Consider the following 20,803-nt stretch of genomic DNA (forward strand, 5'->3'; position numbering starts at 1 on the left):
TTGGAATTCGTTATCATAATAATACAGAGGGAAATGTTTTTCAGTCACTTTGTAAAATAACTGAATATTTAGACGTTTAAAAATTTGTTACACATTTTGACAGAAAAAATATACACACTATATAAAAAGCAATGCTCAGGTGAAATATCTACTTTGTGTTGCAAGTCGAAATAGTGTAAACGAATATCGCAAAATTACCAAGCAAGTGACTTATCAAAACTCGGTCACCATTACCGATGCTACCCACAAAGATACCTACATTTCCTTATTATCTCGAAAACTGTATTTCATTTTGTTGATCAATATGACCACGCGCCCCTATTACTACCAATAAAAGTGACTAATGCGCTTACGAATGGCGCAGCAGAGGTCGCGAACTAGTCTAGATTTCTGCTATACATCCGGGTACTCACTGGGAAAAAACAATAACAAAGGCAACAACCAGTCCCGGGGAATTGCGTTAGATCAGTGCCCCTTTAAGTGAAATACTTTTGAGCGGGGGCCGGGTGGCAATTCGCTGTGCAGAGTTGCCTCCCTTGGGCATGCCAGAAACCTATGATTGTCGGTTCGAATCCCGGCTCGTGCTCTTGGGTTTCACCGAAGTGGTAAACGTCTGCGACCTGCATAACTTCAGGCTTTCCTCCCACATTATGCTGACACGCCATGATATAACTGGAATACTGTTAAAAGCTGCGTTAAACCCAACTCACCCACTCACTCAATTACTTACAAGCAGCAGAATCTCTGCTGTTGTACGATTGCTCACTCAATGCGGCAACCCAACTCATCAGCAATCGATCATTTCTACTTTCCATTATAGCTCTCATAAACAGAAGCATCTTAAAACACAAGCCATTGATTTATTATGGAGTGGGTTCACATTGATCAACATCTTACAAACTGAGAAAAGAAATCACCATGCTACTCATCTATTTATGAGAAACACAATGAAACTATTCTGACTTGGACGTATATATTCATTTTTGTTTATACATTCTGTTGCACTGCTCGACACCAAGTCAGACCACCGGGAAACAGACAATGGATCCTGGGGAACAAAGGTAATTCTTCAAGCAGACAGGTAAGTAAACACCTGGGCCATTGGATCTAGATAGGAGCCTGGTTCACAGGAAAAACAGCAGCGATGATGGTCAATACCTCTTCAGTCTTCAGTTTACCAAGCACAAGAAGCAAACAATTGATCAACATTGGATAAACATTCTCACAGGAAACGACGTGCCAGTGATAAAAGGATTTTTTTAATGTGAACGAAAGTGATTGAAAAAGCCAACTTATATTTGAGATAATAATGTATTTGAGTGAGTGAGTGAGTGAGTGAGTGAGTGAGGTCTACTGCTCCAGTGTTACATCAGTTATATCACAATAAATTGCAAGTGATTCCATGGCATTTGATTGGCTTATCAAGCAATAATTTTTGTGTTTTAGCTTCCATAAACAAAAGTTAGGCCAAGCTCACGTGGGGATGATCATTTCCTCTGTTTCCTTGGCTTGTGTTGCATGTGTGATTGGCTTGTGTTGCATGTGTGATTGGCTTGTGTTGCATGTGTGATTGGCTTGTGTTGCATGTGTGATTGGCCCGTGTTGCATGTGTGATTGGCTTGTGTTGCATGTGTGATTGGCTTGTGTTGCATGTGTGATTGGCCCGTGTTGCATGTGTGATTGGCTTGTGTTGCATGTGTGATTGGCGTGTGTTGCATGTGTGATTGGCTTGTGTTGCATGTGTGATTGACGTGTGTTGCATGTGTGATTGGCGTGTGTTGCATGTGTGATTGGCTTGTGTTCATGTGTGATTGTGCTGAACAATGTCACTGAGTTATTATCGTTGTCTACAGTTTTTGTGTGTTACTGATTCAATATGCAATCTGTGAAGTTATTATTGTTGACTTCTTTCTTTATGAGAATTGACATTAACATATATTTGCATTTAAGGAAATGTAAAAACTGGAATGCACCGGGTACTGTAAATCTTGAAATTAACGCGAGCGTGAATTAAATGTGAAAATGCGAGTGGTCTTTGCTCACATTATTAAACATCGCATTTATATCAACGATAAGACATTTTGGATAGCAGAAATACCAACTTAGACATACGCTGAAAACAAACAACTACTTATGTATTCCACATCACTGTACGTTTATTGAGCAGCACTTGTAGCAAGTATATAAACAATGTCATTTAAACACTAATTACATCCTGTGAATTGTCATTGCTGGGGTCAAGACAAGAGTTCTATGTCATCACTGATCACACCTGCCAAGTCCAGACAGACGCCACCCATGCAACATGGTGTCTTTGTTCTTTGCGACTGCGTCAAAGGCCGACACAAGCCAGTGTACATGTATTTTTTTAAGAGGACGTAATCTACTCAGCGCTAATAAGCAGTGCTATCTGGTGTGTGATTGGATTAATGTAAGGTTGGATTAAAGTGAGGATTCTCCTGTAACTGACTGTGTATGGTTTTACGAAGCTTTTAGCAATATTCCAGCAATATCACAGCGGGGGACACCAGAAATGGCCTTCACACATTGTACCCATGTCAGGAATCGAATCCGGGTCTTCGGTGTGACGAGCGAACACTTTAACCACTAGGCCACCCAACCACCTCTATGAGTGAGCGAGCGGATGTTTTCTTTAGATATAAATCCACTGAGGCTTGAGAGGAGGGGGTGTTGCATTCATATTGAGTCGCATCTTTGTCTAGGGACCAGCGGTTGCATTCTTTTGGAGATGTATTAATTTTACGATTTACAGTATATGGATTTACAAAGTGTGCATACCAGTTTTTCATTTATATCTCCATAAAATGTAAGAAAATATTGAGGACAATTCTTAAATAATCTTTATTCTTGAGGAAGGCTGAAAAAGCCATGGATTGCAGATATTTTGAACATAATAAGTATTTTAGTTTTGGATTGACAAAAAAATGACACTTTGGGACCATAACAGCCATTAGGGCTGGGACGAGTCCAAATTTACTACCCGGGTACCCATCCACCTATTACCCGACCCTACCCAGGTACCCACTGAAGGTCTCAGGAGATATCTCAAAATGTCTGATTGGGAAATTTTTAGAATAGCCCTGGCAAAATGTATTCAGATACATAAATTAAACAATCTGGTCATTCATACACTGAAGTTGAATTAAGTTATATCTTTATTCAACCATATGAAAAATCAGAAGGAATGGGTGCATAGTCAGAAAGAAATGTGAACATTAGTGACTTGTAGTGTAACCATAGAGTTCTAGATAATATTTGTCATCAAACAATATATCACATGACTAATCACGGGTCCGGGTAGTCCTGTGGGTACCAGTGTCCTACTCAGTACCCACCCAACCCGGATACCCGAGTTACCCGTCCCTGACCTAACAGCCATAACAAAGATAGGGACTGAGTACTTTTTGTGACAAGGGATATACGATACAAGTGTTTAAGTGTGTGCGGAGCTCAATTCAAGTGGTTTCTAACATACATGATTACCTACATAAAGTACAGAGAGCACTGTGGAGTTTAGCTGAAGTGGTCTCTAGTACAGGAACTTGATAAGATTTTATGTCCAGTCAGGTGCCTTCGAAGGGCCGCATACTGTGCAGTGCAGTGTGTGGAGTGATCCGATCAATAATCACTGTGTATACTAAACAACGACCATGGACAACAACATCATTATTTCATGAGATGGCCATGTTTTCATGTTAATACAAACAATGGTCAATTATCAAGTCTACAAGTTCTGGAATTAGGAGTTTATGATTAAATCAAAACCTATTGTGCTTCCTCCAAAACCTTTCATTTCAACTTCTTATCAAATTGTGTGTCTTTAAATATTTGTTTTATCAATCCAATAGACCAGCATTGTTTCCTTAAATACTCTTTACATCAATCCAATAGACCAGCATTGTATCCTTAAATACTCTTTACATCAATCCAATAGGCCAGTATTGTTTCCTTAAATACTCTTTACATCAATCCAATAGGCCAGCATTGTTTCCTTAAATACTCTTTAGTCTTTAGCCTAGTGGTTAAAGCGTTCGCTCGTCACCCCGATGACCCGGGTTTCGATTCCCGACATGGGTACAATTTGTGAAGCCCATTTTTGGTGTCCCCTGCCATGATATTGTTGGAATATTGCTAAAAGCGGCGTAAAACCAAACTCACTCACTCACCCCATATTACATAATGTATCCTGAAGTTCATATCAATCTCTCATATCAGTGTTTCATTTTCATATCAACCCCTCAAAGCAACATCATAATATTTTCTTGTGTATTTCCAAATCATGACTTTCATAGCATGCCCTTATAGACTATATTTCATGATACATAAATACATTCAACCCCAAATTGTTTGTCCCAACTACATCCCTATATATCAACATTATATAAAACGCCAATGCAAGAGAATAACCAGTATCAATAATCCAGCAACACAGATTCCATTGGGAGTACAAGGCAAAATAGTGGTGGACATTATATGAGTGAGTGAGTGAGTGAGTGAGTGAGTGAGTGAGTGAGTGAGTGAGTGAGTGAGTGAGTGAGTTGTGTTGAAGGTGCTTTTAACATTATTCCAGTTATATCACGGCGTGTCAGCTTAATGTGGGAGGAAAGCTCGAACTGATGCAGGTCCCAGATGTTAACCACTTCGATGAAACCCAAGAGCACAGGTATGGTGCTTTATTTTCCTATTTTATTTCTTGAGAAGGCTACAAATATATTTTAAAAACACACAACCTTGATTCAGAGGTCCAGATAAGCTGCATCTTTTCATAAGATCCTCAAACTAAATCACCATAACCCAATAAATTTTGAATTGCTTGCATACAAATACACAAATCTATAACAATGCTGTGCTGCCCGATGTTGCTTTTTCAGCCTTTGTACATGTCATCACGTGAACATGACTTATTTCTCTACAAACACAATATGTAAGTGTTAAAAGTTATTCTTACCTGTATTTGTTTAAGTCGAAGTATGAGATGGGGGTATCGCTTTGGAGGACTGTTGTCAATGCCATGCCGGACGCTTGACACCTGTAATTAAACAAAGTATGTTAAAACAGAGAAATATATATAAATAACATATCTTTAAGGTCAGATGACATCCCAATCTTGCTCCAATGTGTGGCAACTGTTTTGTACTTCAGCAAATCATTGATGATCTCTGGTTTCCAGAGAGAGAGAGAGTCTAACAGAGAGTCCAACAGAGGGATCGAGAGAGTCTAACAGAGAAAGAAAGAGTCAAAGAGAGACAGACAGAGTGAGAGTGAGAGTTTAAGAGAGAGAGACAGAGAGTCTAAGAGAGAGAGAGTCAAAGAGAGACACACACAGAGAAAGAGTTAAATAAAGACAGAAAATGAGACAAATTCTAAGAGAGAGGGGAGAAAACGTCCAAGCAAGACTGAGAGAGGGAGAGTAAGAGTTTAAGAGAGAAACACACACATGGAGAGAGTCAAAGAGAGACAGAAAATGAGAGAGAGTCTAAGAGAGAGAGAGAGAGAAAAAGTCAAAGCGAGACAGAGAGGGGGAGAGTAGAGTACAGAGAGAGTGAGTCTAAGAGAGAGAGACAGAAAGAGAAAGAGAGACAGAAAATGAGAGAGAGTCTAAGAGAGAGAGAAAGAGTCACAGCGAGACTGAGAGTCTAACGACGGTGTCACACACTGGTGGGAAGGAAATTGGTGAATTTGTAGGCAAGGAAACATAAAGCTTTTGTTAAAATCCGGACAGTAAAGATTTCCACTCAAAAATTAATAAAACAGGAAATTTTTACCAAGTAAAATAAAAAATTAAAGAAAAGAACTGTTCACACAGAATGTTTTAAATAACTAACACAACGAGGGAAGCATGTGTTTAACCTTTAATGACCTTATCTGCAACCATTAGTTTAAAATCATATTCTTTGACAATAATTTTTTTAACGTTGACAGTGCGCATCTGGGTGTCAGATCAATATCATCCATATCAAATTGATATCACTACGTTCTCAAACATTGATCCTTTCTACCCCAGGGAGTTCGTACAGTGAGACTAGGTGATGCTGAACCAAGACTAGCTATCGAAGAGTGATGTTCCCCGGTACAGTTCACATTCCAGTGTTAACCTTATAAGTAAATGATATTCCAATGTACCAGATGACCACAGTTTATTTATATATATCTAACTTGATGCTTGGAAACGTAATGAAGCCCATTTCTGGTGTTCACTGCCATGATATTGCAAGATTATTGCTAAAAGCGGAGTTAAACCATACTCTCTCATTCACTTGATGCTTAAGGGGCATACTTCCTTTTCTACTGAAAACATTTTTATTTATTTATTTTTGCGTCCAATTCAATATCCATATCAAGATTTGACAGTTTAATTAGATGAAACAAACACCAATTCAAAGATGTTTATCATTTGTGTCTAACTGGTGCCACCAGGAGGGCAGGATATTCTCACTCTCACTCTCAAATCTGTCATGATATTAATGAAACTATCCTTTACCTTCGAAATGTAAAACCTAATCAGCAAACAACAACACCAAGACTATAGAATTCCATGACACAGTACTGAGTGGCAACAGTTCACTTGTATAATACAGTATGTTTTCTTCTCTTGACATGGGATGTAACTTTCCATTAATTATGAAATTCCAAATAAGGCATTTTCCAATGGGATAGATCAACCAACAAAGATTATAAAAGGTTTAAAGTTTTGGTACCTGAGTAATCACAGTAAGTTGCAGCAGGATCGCGATGGGTACATGGGGTTTTATGTGTTCCATGTTAGGCTTTATACCTCGAGCTGGAGGCGAGTGGTATACAGTCTACCGAGGGACGCATAAAACCCCATGTACCCCTCGTGATCTTCCTACAACAAATTTATCTTACCGACATGTTTTTGTATGACATTGTAACAGAATGAAAAAAATTCAAAATTGATTAAAAATGGCTGTTCAACTGTGCTGAGGTTTACTTGTACTATGTCACATGACTTTCATTGACTTCGAAAAAGCGTGCGGCTTCGAAGCGGGGTATGAGGGATATATTCTGCCTCTCAGAAATCCATGTGCAACCTGTCTTGTTCATGGCGGGGTATAAGGGATTTATTCTCCCGCTGAGAAATTTATTTCCCTCCATGGTGGTTTAAATAGTATTTTATCAAGATCACATGGATCAATCAGATCACATCATTCTGCCAGTGGGTATGATAAAATTCTATGAAAGTAAGTGTGCAGTGTAAAGTATTCACCATGACTGTAGTAACTCTGATGTCAGGTTCACCACATGGGAGAGCAGAGTTTCTCTCTAAATTATAAGATTATTTCATAGGTTTCCAAGAACAGAGACGCCTTCATACACAGATGGCGACTGTCATAACTGCCTGAACAGCTTGTGTAAACTAACCACACTTGACTCAATACTTGGTGAGAAGCACTAAATCTAGCACTTGATTGCAATGTTTATTTTTGGTTTGCTATGTATGTCATTGTTTCCGCCCTTGTGTAGTCAACCTGCTGCAACAATACACTCCCGGATATGTCCAGATAATAGTGATCTCTCTTTCTCTGCGATCTGGGACATAGGAAGTTTTACATGCCATATATATAGGGGGTGCTATTAAAACCATTCACGAGGAGTTAAATTGTTATTTTCAGAGATCTAGCAGGAGTGATCAAACTTTGCTACCAGGCAATAGGGCTAGGACGAGTCCGAATTTACTACCCGGGTACCCACCCCCCTATTACCCAACCCTACCCAGGTGCCCACTGTAGGTTTCAAGAGATAGGTACAAAGTGTCCGATTGGGCATTTTATTACCATAGCCCTGGCAAAATGTATGAAGATACATGTAAAAAAGAATCTGGTCATTCATACACTGAAGTTGACTCAAGTTATATCTTTATTCAAAGATATGAAAAGTCAAAAGGAATGCGAACATTTGTGACTATAGTGTAACCATAGAGTTCCAGATAATTTTTGGCATTAAATAAGATATCACATGACTAACCACGGGTCCGGGTGGTCCTGTGGGTACCCGGGTCCTACTCAGTACCAACCCGACCCGGGTACCCGAGTTATCCATCCCAGCCTACCAGGCAATTTTGTATCCCTTGTGTGGTGCTGTTTTCTGTAAAGGAAATGTGTAGTATGGACTGCCATTTAATGTTCTGTCATATACAGGGGCGCTTGTAAAGATTACCTACAGACTGGTCCGGAGGTTGGTAGGAGGCGCTTCCTGGATCAGGGCGCTAACTACAGTGAACACGGTTTCTATGTAAATATATCCGTAACACATACTGAGGTATAAACACTGGAATTGATTCATGGACTTCGATCTGTTGTTTCCTCATGTTTCATATTTTCCCACAAGGCTCAGTTTAAAGGCTAGATTAATGTGAAAGCGTTCAAACGTTATGAAACAGTTCTGGAAGCTGGAAGTTACAAAACATATCGACACCCAGGTCCACTCACACATTATAACCACTATATCTTTATCAGAAAACATGCAAATGATATGATCTGGAAAGTTTAAAAACATTTCTATATCAAGTCTTGAAATATGTATACAATCCTTTGAAAGAATACTTCTTTCAGTTCTTTCATTGCGTATACACCAGCAACAGATAGTCTTCATCTACAGTTGCAAACCTATAGCAATTAGTCACTTTAGGCTGGTATACGAGTAAACTTTGGTTCATGATATTGGCCAACCCTTGGATCCTAACTCTTATCTCCCTAGTCTATGAAAACAAAGGAGGCATGGCTTAACCGAAAATAGCATTTACTTTTTTGCACGTAAATGACCTCTCCAATGACAAATAAATCACAACTCTTGCTAATCATATTAACTTTTACTTCAACGACCCGGCCAAGTTCAATGTTATGTGAAAAAACAAACACTATCAAACATAAAAAGCATGGCCTTAATCACTATATAGTCACACCATATATCACCTTCAATTGAAAAGGGCCATTGAAAACACTTAGATATTTCCTGCAATCAAATCTCAAAATCAAGTTCTGAACACAATCAATGCTTCACAGCACAATTACAAAACAATTTGTCGTGACAGCCATTCATATTCTTTGTGTGTGCAATTGCTCATACGGATCGTGTTACTAAGCACTTATCAATGGTAGGACACGTGTAGTTATCTCCCTTTAAGAGGACATCATAGAGACCAGTAAGGCAGAACTGCCCACAACAATGTCTCTCTGACAGTACACGAATGTGAACTTTATCGCATGCCACTCATGTGACCTGTGTGGTGTGAATATCCTTGGCAACTGGTATGTGTGGTATTGTTGGGGGAAACTATCATTGATTTATCGAAAATGACCAGTCAATAGGAAAGAACGAATTCAGTGTAGCGCTGATGTATTGAAACGTTCTCCCGAAGACATTAAAGGGGTACTCTGAGGGGGGTATTGTCAAGGTAATGAAGAATGTCTTTTAGAGCTGGACTTGGTTTATTTCCCACTTTTAAGTTTTAAGAGACTTGTAAATTACACAGGAACTTGATGATAGCGTGTATAACATAATATATTCGTATAGAGAGAAAAAATGACACCCCTCTAAATACATAGTCTCTATGGGGGGTGCAAATTTTATGTAACACATGTAATAATGTTCAAAGTTATAAAATATATATTTGAAAATAATAATATAATAGAACAGTCATTTTTTTCATGTCCCCCCTCCCCCCAAAATAGTTGTGATAAATTTATTAAAAGCACTTTACAGAAATAAATGATTGTGATAATGCCATTTTGTTCTGGTGTAATCAAGGTAATATTGATAGGGTTGAATCAGGGAATGTAAAAAGACCATATAACATGCAGCACTTCCCAATACAAACACTGCTAATGGTATCCCACCATCCCCAACACCCCGCTCTGCTGTTATATCACACTGCTGGGGAAGTATCAAATAATATTTACATTGCTGATAACAGCTGACCCACATCAATAAACTGGTTCTTTATCCATTAACATAATTCATTAGGTATATAATCCTACTGCTGGTGCTTTGCACAGTAGAGCACAGTGGACGTGGAACTGGAGATGGAAGTGGTGATTGTACATGTATTAACTTCTGCTGAGCAGGATTACAACTTATTACCTCCCTTTATTCTCCAGGCTCAACTCTAACAAAAGGAAACGCACAGCTATTATACAATGACTAACTTGGGTATTGCAAAGCTGATTACTGTTATGACGGAAGTGAATGAGTGAGTGAGTTTGGTTGTAAGCCACTTTTAGAAATATTCCAGCAAGGTAGACACAATTTTTAAGGATAACAACTTCTTTAATACTGTAAAAAGCGACGTTTCGGTATAGATCCTTATACCGTTGTCAAGCAAGACTGAATGAGGGACTTAGTACAGAATATATATGGTAGGTGGAGGATTAACAGTAGGGGACAGTAACAAGTGCATATATGAGTGGGATAACATAGGTAGGTGTTGACAACAAAGAGATAATACTGACACAACACGATGGACAGAGAACATAAAGGTGGAAGCCAATGGGACATGAAGCCAATTAAACAGAATAAGTGATTATTGCTTGATGAGTTCATAGTAGGCGGATGGGATGAAATAGCCTTGATCTCTGTTGATTGATGGCCTTGTGGTGGTGAATGTGGACTGCTTCTGTTAGTTTTCTTTTAGTGAAATCATGGAGGTTGTTAGAGAGGACGTTGTCCCCCCAAAATATTCCATTAATATCATGGTGGGGGACACCAAAAATGAGCTTCACAGTCATTGTACCCATGTGGGGAATCGAACCTGAGTCTTCGGCGTGACAAGCGAACGCTTAAACCATAAGGCTACCTGACTGCCCTGTAATGACTGTAACATTGCCCTTACAGTACTGCAGGATTCTGTGCTGCATGACTGTTTGCAAGGAGAGTACACATGTAAGTAGTGAGTGTGTGAGTATGGTTTTACGCCGCTTTTAGCAATATTCCAGCAACATCACTGCGGGGGACACCAGAAATGGGCTTCACACATTGTACCCATGTCGGGAATCGAACCCCGGTCTTTGGCGTGACGAGCGAACACTTTAACCACTAGGCTACCCGACCGCCCCCACATGTAAGTAAACCTTGTTTCAAAATCTTTTAATCTTTTCTCTATTTTAAAGATTTTATGACACAAAAAGTAAAAAATACAATTTTGCATTCATTCATTCATTCATGACCTGTGAAGATCAGGGGTAGAATAGGTCTTCAGCAACCCATTCTTGCCATAAAAGCTGACTGTGCTTGTCATAAGGGGCGGCTAATGGGGTCGGGTGGTCAGACTCGCTGACATGGTTGATGCATGTCATCGTCTCCCAATTGCGTGGATCGATGCTCATGATGTCAATCACTGGATTGTCTGATCGATTATTTACAGACCAACATCATATAGCTGGAAAATTGCTGAGTGCAGTGTTAAACAACATGTAACAAACAAAGAACATTGACAATCAAGCTTGGTGACTCGGTGGTCACTAGTCCGAACAGTGTGAGACTGTGATCTTAACGTCAACCAATTGTTTGTTTGTTTGTTTGTGTCTCATATGTCAATTACACACATATCATAATCATTTATTTGTAGTAAACTTAATTCTTCCCAGCTTGTCTAATGTCACCACAAGCAGTAATCTGATTTGACCACGTACTGACATGGCATCCTGAGGCTATTGTTATTCAGTCACTAAGCCAACTTGGGTGATGCATTGTGGGGTATTATTCATCAGACAATGACCAATCAGGGGGCAGGCAATCAATAAGGGTATAATAATTCCCTCACCACTGATCCCCATTGAATCAACATAGATCCATACTTCCTTCAATAGTCTTCTCATAGCCTCACTGGTGCCTTGATCCTGCCATTGTTATCCAGAGTTGATGCATTAATACTTTTTGTAAAGCTATGGATCCTACCTTAATCTTGTTGCTGTACATTATGTCAATATGACATGAATAACATTTAATACTTATGTACATAGGTAATTACAGTAATCTATTTAATATATACCCAATAAAGAAGGCTAATGGGGAGATGAGACATGAATGATGACCTTATTAGGTTTTTTTGAGCAGATAAAAAACATATTTATATTTAGGTATTAATAAATAATGAAATGATATCAAGCCTGACAGCCTCAATTATCCAGCATGTCTTCCTTCTATTATGAAAGTACCCTGGACCCATACCCTGTAACAATGGCTTCATGTCGGAAGTGACGTCAGAATCTTCGTCTCTCTTATCAGCAGCCTTGCACAGACTTTGTCTCATTCATGAGAGAAATTTGATTGGATGGCTATTATTAGCGTCACATATTTGCGAATTAGACTCCAAACAAAGTTATGGCCGTGAATGGGTCCCGGGTATTTATCACAGTGAGTGAGTTTGATTTTATGTCGCTTTTAGCAATATTCCAGCAATATCACGGGAGGGGACACCAGAAATGGGCTTCACAATTTATCCTAATAGAGTAGAGATATGATACACTGAATTAGTGAGAAGGCAAATCACACCGATGCCATTTTGTAGGTTCAGGGATAAAGGTGTTTCAATCGTTGAAGGCGCTGCTATTCAATGTGCAGAGTTGTGTCCCTTGGGTGTGCCAGGATTTAGCTTCATTATGACCCTAGCATGTCAGGAACATACTCGTGTTTGAGGGTTTCGCCAAAGTCAAGTGGACCTGCATAATTCCAAGCTTCCTCCCACATTCAGCTAACAGACCATGATTTGACTGGAATACTATATAAAGCCTTGTTAAACCCAACTCCCTTACTCACTCCTAGGTCCAATCGAATTGATTACTGTCTGGCAACACTTCAAAGTTTCTTAATGTCTATTATTGCAAAATAAATGGAAGAGAATTTATCAGGATATTTGGTTGTCAGGATATTTTATCTTTTTATTATGTCTTTCAAAATTTAAATAATCTGCTGTCAGGCACGGTCGCAGAGAGAACCACTCATATCTACAACGTCTTCAATGAGTTGTCACCAGCCAGTGGGTGACTATAAACATTTGTTCAAATACTCACGCAAAATATTCGAAGTTGACAGATGATCTAAGAATCTATATAATGATAAAAATTCTTAAAAATGATTTTATAAATAAATCTGCTTGTTGATGCAAAACATATTATTCAACACTATTCAGTGTGCAGTAATGAACCATCAAAGGTCCATGAAATAGGAATGAACTGACTGATTGTGTCGTTACTACCTGTAACTGATTGATCCCCAGCTTCACCTGTCCCTGGTAGTACAACAGTTGCTATAAACAATGGCCAGCCAATCAATAATACATCTCACACACCTTCCCCACAACACCCTCGCCTTGTTAACACCTGCACAGGTGTGCTGCAGACAGACAGGTAGCGTCTTCCCATGGTAAGGGAGTTAACTGACTTTCCACTTGGAAAATATCTGTTGACAACGAGTTGATGATGCACATGCTTTGCAAATCATGCAAACGACTAGTCTGTCTTACAGACCCTGATACATTTATATCAACTACAGCCCATGCAAGTCTATAATGTTTGGCAAGTCTAGATTACTGCAGTATCAGGATGAAGAGAATCACTAGGCTCCCTTTTTATTAGATTTTTATTAAGATAACTGAACAACTGTTTTTTTCTGTATATGTTCATTTCAGAGACTATATGTTAGTCTAGCAAACGACCAAAATCTGCAGATTTACTAACCAGATTGCAATTTCGTTGCGCGCATTTGATTAGACTATGCATAGACTCATTAGTCCAGCCAAAACGTAACTCCATAATACCAGCCTAGTTCCGCAAGGGTGGAAACTGGACTTTTATAGTCAGTTAACTCTCTTGCCTCAGGAAGATGGACAGGTAGTGATATAACGATGGACTGGCTGACATTGCTGACTATGGAAATAAAACTTTGCCCGCCTAGTAACGACACTTTAATTTTTCAAATTCACATGATAAAAATAGTTTGTCTATTTTTATATGACCATCCACTCCATTTTTGAAGGAGAAAAAATAAAAGATCAGCTAAAATTATTTTACAAAATTAAATTATTTAGTCCCTGACCAAGCTGTTTATAAAAAGAACAAAGCATTCTCAGTAGTAAGTAAGTGGCAGCAGGGTAGTCCAGTGGTTAAGGTATTCGTTCATCATGCCGAAGAACCAGGTTCTAATCCAAACAAGGGTTCAAATTGTGAAGCCCAGTTCTGGTTTCTAGTACTTCACAAATTAGTTTTTTATATATTTCAACTGACCCAAGTTAACCATACACTCAGTAAAAGTAACTCTTTAGCCTGATACAAAACCTCTAGTGCTGCATAAAGATCTGATACACCCTCCACATTTGACCTTACTAATCAGACAATCAGTGCTACGGAAGCATTTACTGCAACATATGTGAATATGTCACTCAAAAAATAAACATACATTCAGTTCTGAATGGAAAATAATAAAAGCTGTGGTGTACAAATAGTGGATATTTTATACACCCTGTTCTTTCTGTGTGCAATGGCATCTCCACCAAAGACTGTACTACAGAGGGAACATTTGAGATAAAAAATTCAGCAATCATGAAAGCATTAAATTATCTAAGGTTTTATATGAATAGATAAATTGTGTGTTGGAAACAATACTTGATGTCCTGAAAAAATGAGCTGTTAAAAAAACTAAAATTGCTGGACCCAAAAATCTAACAAATATTCCAGGTCTCCCCGAAGAATATTTAACAGTTGGTCCCCAAGTTACATGATCTGAATTAAATAAACAACCCTGAGTGTAGTTCCCTAACACTTCAGGATGGCTGAAAGTACAAACATAATACAGTACCAAGTATTACCTGTAACTCAGCAAATGGTAGATGAGCATCTGGTTTTAATTATGATACATAATTTATAAATATTCACAAAATTATCACAATTTGAAACAATCCTTCACAATATGTCCTCCCAAACTAAATGTTCATTTGTTTTAATCCCATGCTGCCATTCATTGCCAAACATGTCCAATATATTAACATAAACTTAATACAAGTACAAGTCTTGCTGTGTTTTCTTTGTATATATGTATATCGTTTTAATTTGATTGTTTTTATCGCCTACTTATTCCAAAGAAGTGTTTTAGTACCTGTCTTAATGTGTGTTTTGTGAGGTGTTTTACCACGTATGTTCTCCTGATTATTCATGGACATGTAAAAGATGACAAGTAACACATGACATGGGTGCAGGGTACCATATTCGATGTAATAAACATAAACAGGCTCTAATAAGCACCCATGGTGATATTTGCTAATATATTTGCTAGTGAACCATCCGAATTAGCACCCCTTCTGATTGATCAATGTACACAAGACTTATTTATTCATGTATAATACGCACTCGTGTGTTATATGCACCCTTAATTATAGGCAATTAAATTCTGGAAAATATATCTGTCGTGTATCATACACACCAACGTTTCTATGGTATCATTTCAGGCTGCCAGCATTAACCACGAAATTTACGATCTTTCAACTCACCAAGATTATATTCTAATAAGAGCCCCCTATTTCTAATTTTGAGAGGGCCCTGGGTGCTTATTACGTCGAATAAGGTAATTTAATCTTTTGAATAAAAGTGATGTTGGACATTGACTGTCATGATTATGTTTGAATGATGTACGTTATCGTTTCTTGTTTCTGTCATTTCAACATTTCACTTTGCTGGGTCATGGTGTATTCCAAGTGAGTGAGTGAGTTGAGTTTAACTGCTTTGAACAATATTTTGGTTATATCATGGAAAGCCAATGTCACAGGCCTCTTAGTAGTGAACTGGACCACAACTGTTAAATGTATAATTACATCATAGTACACGCTAAAGAGACACTTGTGTTCTGTTAAACAAACACTGAAATTTCTCATTATTTCAAACTATTTGGGGATGGCAAATTTGAAAAACAAAGGATGTGGACAGGTTATAAAATGCAGTAACTACAATATTCTGAGTATGCGTGTCAGTACCTTTTTAGGCAGAAAACGCGATAGAAATCGACTTAGTGAGTGCATTTTAAGTCTTGCAGAGAACAGTACGTGCTTGAAATTTGATGCTTTTCTATAGCCAACTGTTACATCACAGTTTCTGTCACAGTGTCACACTGAGCATTGTGACATCATAATAGTGACGTGCAGTGTAGAACTGATCCATGCAATGCTTGCCTACTCTTCTTTAGGGATGGCCACTTAATACACACTGTCAATGCCTGTTTTTATAAGTGAGTGAGTTGGGTTTAACGAGGTTTTTAACAGTATTCCAGTTATATTGCAGCGTTTCAGCTTAATGTGTGAGGAACGCCCAAAGTGATGCAGGTCTCTGATGTTAAGCACTTCGGTGAAACCCATGAGCACGGGTATGGTGCTGACAAACCTAGAAACATAATCAGGGCAAACCGGGATTCGAACCCACAATCACAGGTTTCTGGCGTGCCAAAGGGACGCAACTCTGCACAGCGAATCGTGGCGCCTTAGACGACTGGGCCACCAGTACCCACCCTATATGAAGATAAAGCATATTGATTTGTAAAAGAACAATGTCCACATTATCGGTGCTAAAGGTTATTGGTGATCCCTGAAATGAAATGGACAAGACATTCTAAACAATGGACTGAGCTCACTTCATTTGCTAACCCCACAGAGTGCACATTTATTTAGTCATGGTAGAATGGAGAAAGGCCTCCTGGGCTTTCAATGTAGAGTTAGGTTACCTATAGATTTAACCATGCTAAATTAAACATTTGAAACCTCACACTGTGCATTCAGTCCCAAAGTCAATTTAGTACTGATATCTGATATGATGGCTCCATAAACCTGCTGAAAAGTAATAAGACATATGTTGTAAGTAGTTTAAACGATCAGATAAAGCAAAGATCATCATCATCACCAATCTGTGTTTTTGTCAACTGCCGGCAAGAAAGTGTACACGAGAAAATTGGATTTGCCAAAAAAATTACAGAGGTTATCAAAACATTTCTTGACCAAACAGTCCCCGAAACTCTGCACACTAAAGGTACAAAACACAAATATATGACACCCACCATCAAGTCTGTTTCACAGTCCCTCAACCATATTTTTTTCCCTTCAACCCAACCCATAAGTGTAATGCAATAGCTCTCAATGAAGCAAGTCTAGATTTCCCTCAGGTTCGGGTCTGAATCTCCCTTCTCAATGGGGCTCCCTTTCAATTTAAACTGAGTTATTTGATTCTATCAATTTTACGGTATACAATTTCAGAGACTAGGCGTTAGTCTAGCAAAAATCAAACATGGGTGTAGAATCTATTCTTTCTTTTTCCTGCAATTTATTTCAAAATGTGTATGTCAGCTGTGTACAGAAACAAATATGTTTCATCTGAGTAACAAGACAGGATATGGTTATTTTATATGGAAGTACATAGCAAGCAGTGCTTATCCTTTTTCCAGGGCCTTGTTTAACAAAGCAATCGTAGCACTACGACTATCGTAAGTTATAATGTAACACAGACTTACGACAGCCGTAGCGCTTTCTGGAACAGGGCTCGGGTGTTTGTCAACTACAATTCCTATATTGACCAGTAGCAATGATTAAGTAAGATATTATTGGTATATTTTTTCATTTTCAATCAGAACTATGAATAATGTAGTGCGGTATTGATCCTAAATATTGATATTCTTGGTTGTCACTGATACCGATAAGGTTAAGGATAATTGCAGTGCTCGATGGTAATCAATGGGAACGCACAGAACAAGAACAAATAAACACCTGAAATATTTCAACATTTCTTACCATTTTAACAATACTAACTGGATCATAAACAAACCCAAATTAATATCACTGAAAAACCGTCGATATTGATGTGAATAGACACATCTAAACAAGCACTGCCTTAAAACATCACTGACTCACTGAATCGTAGAACCAGATGACCTTGCATTATTAACAAGCAAACTCCATGATGTAACTGTGATGACTTGAGGAGACATTGTAAGTTTCAATCAATCAATGTCAGGACCGTTTGTCATGTGAGGTGTGACATGGGCGTCATCAGTTTCTGTCCGATACCGATGTAATCACAGCTGACAAGGCCGGAGAGGAATAGCTGATCAATACAATCAGGACACTTCCTGTCACTGTCTGGGTAACACAGCCCTCGCTGTTGACATTAACAATTAATATCAATTTATCTAATCCTACACCGAAACTATCCTGTTATAAATCATTTTTAGATCTAAGTGTTTAATGTTATGGAATTTATGTGTAAAAAAATTTTCATGTGACATAACCAATGGCTCACCTAGAGGAGTGTGTGTCATGTTTACTTAGCTACGAAGCGGAGACATCTGCTTTGAAAAAAACTCAGTGTGACCAAGTGTGGAGGCTTATCTCTCCACTCACATTGCACAATAACAACATAAGATTCAATCCAGTTCCATGTCTCTATCTCTTTCCTTCCCTCTTCAGACCTAATTAACATTCTGAATAGACAGGTATGGTGACATCCTAAAGTCCTCTGGTGATTATCTCCCGACATAATCCCCCTGACAAGTCATCACCAGGAATGGCTACTTGACTGCTATGGGGGTTAAGTCCATCATGGGTCGCCAACCTGTCCTGTGATGTGTACAATGGCTTTGGCACAGACAGAGAGGCAAGAATTCCACATTGGATACTCTTGAAATCTAAACACACTACTTTTCAGAATATAAGTGTGTGACAGGATTATAAATTAAATGTCTTATTCTTGATAGTAGGTTCCATGTAGTCTCTCTCTCTCTCTCTCTCTCTCTCTCTCTCTCTCTCTCTCTCTGTTAACTTTCTTAAGTAATATGATGGCAGGTACACTCAGAATTGCCTTCACAAATTGTGCCCATGTGCTGAATGTAACCAAGGTCTTCAACATGAAGGAATGTTGAACCACAAGGTCAAGGACATGGCATACAAAATGTTAAGAGTTATCCACCCTGGTTGCAGGAAAGATCAAGAGAAAAGAGTGAATCATAGGATGGATGCTGAACCGGGTGAGCAGGTTAGATTGCTGGAATCCATTCAGAATAACAAGCAATGCTTGTATTATACCCACTTCTCCACTGGGGGCACGGGTGGCCCAGTCATCTAAGGCGCCGCGATTCGCTGTGCAGAGTTGCGTCCCTTAGGCACGCCAGAAACCTAGGATTGTGTTTCTAGGTTTGTCAGCACCATACCCGTGCTCATGGGTTTCACCGAAGTGGTAAACGTCTGACACCTGCATCACTTCAGGCTTTCCTCCCACAATAAGCTGACACGCCGTGATATAACTGGAATAATGTTAAAAACGGCGTTAAACAACTCACTCACTCACTTCTCCACTACTGGGTATACAGCATATCAATCTTATAATCATGTACACAAAACGGTATATATTTATAAGAAAGAGCTCCACATAACAATGGCAGAACCTGCTCAATATTCAAACAATGAACCTATCATAGAGCCCTATACACCTGTCAAAGAGCCCTACATTCAAATGATACACCTGTCAAGGAGCCCTATATTCAAATGATACACCTGTCAAACAGCCCTATATTCAAATGATACACCTGTCAAACAGCCCTATATTCAAATGATACAACCGTCAAAGAGCTCTATATTCAAATGATACACCTGTCAAACAGCCCTATATTCAAATGATATACCTGTCAAAGAGCTCTATATTCAAATGATACACCTGTCAAACAGCCCTATATTCAAATGATACAACCGTCAAAAAGAGCTCTATATTCAAATGATACACCTGTCAAAGAGCTCTATATTCAAATGATACAACCGTCAAAGAGCCCTATATTCAAATGATACACTTGTCAAACAGCCCTATATTCAAATTATACACTTGTCAAAGAGCTCTATATTCAAATGATACACCTGTCAAAGAGCTCTATATTCAAATAATACACCTGTCAAAGAGCCCTACATTCAAATGATACACCTGTCGAAGAGCTCTATATTCAAATGATACACCTGTCAAAGAGTCCAATATTCAAATGATACACCTGTCAAAGAGCTCTATATTCAAATGATACACCTGTCAAACAGCCCTATATTCAAATGATACACCTGTCAAGGAGCCCTATATTCAAATGATACACCTGTCAAACAGCCCTATATTCAAATGATACAACCGTCAAAGAGCCCTATATTCAAATGATACACTTGTCAAATAGCCCTATATTCAAATGATACACCTGTCAAAGAGCTCTATATTCAAATGATACACCTGTCAAACAGCCCTATATTCAAATGATACACCTGTCAAGGAGCCCTATATTCAAATGATACACCTGTCAAACAGCCCTATATTCAAATGATACACCTGTCAAACAGCCCTATATTCAAATGATACAACCGTCAAAGAGCTCTATATTCAAATGATACAACCGTCAATGAGCTCTATATTCAAATGATACACCTGTCAAAGAGCTCTATATTCAAATGATACAACCGTCAAAGAGCCCTATATTCAAATGATACACTTGTCAAATAGCCCTATATTCAAATTATACACCTGTCAAAGAGCCCTATATTCAAATGATACACCTGTCAAACAGCCCTATATTCAAATGATACAACCGTCAAAGAGCTCTATATTCAAATGATACACCTGTCAATGAGCTCTATATTCAAATGATACAACCGTCAAACAGCCCTATATTCAAATGATACACCTGTCAAATAGCCCTATATTCAAATGATACACCTGTCAAAGAGCTCTATATTCAAATGATACACCTGTCAAACAGCCCTATATTCAAATGATAC

The 20,803-nt window shown here is 38.6% G+C and overlaps 1 protein-coding gene across 1 annotated transcript in view; it reads right to left on the reverse strand.

Annotated features, from left to right (window-relative positions):
* Nucleotides 1-20,803, reverse strand: part of LOC139442857 (uncharacterized) — a 134,316-nt gene that overhangs the window by 105,757 nt on the left and 7,756 nt on the right. Inside the window, exon 2 of the mRNA XM_071223760.1 lies at nt 4,970-5,050. Within this exon, the coding sequence (XP_071079861.1) occupies nt 4,970-5,050 (81 nt within the window). The remainder of the gene's footprint in view (nt 1-4,969; nt 5,051-20,803) is intronic.

This window comes from Haliotis cracherodii, unplaced genomic scaffold (assembly GCF_022045235.1).
Source record: "Haliotis cracherodii isolate W230 unplaced genomic scaffold, xgHalCrac1.p SCAF_5, whole genome shotgun sequence".
Lineage (NCBI taxonomy): Eukaryota > Metazoa > Mollusca > Gastropoda > Lepetellida > Haliotidae > Haliotis > Haliotis cracherodii.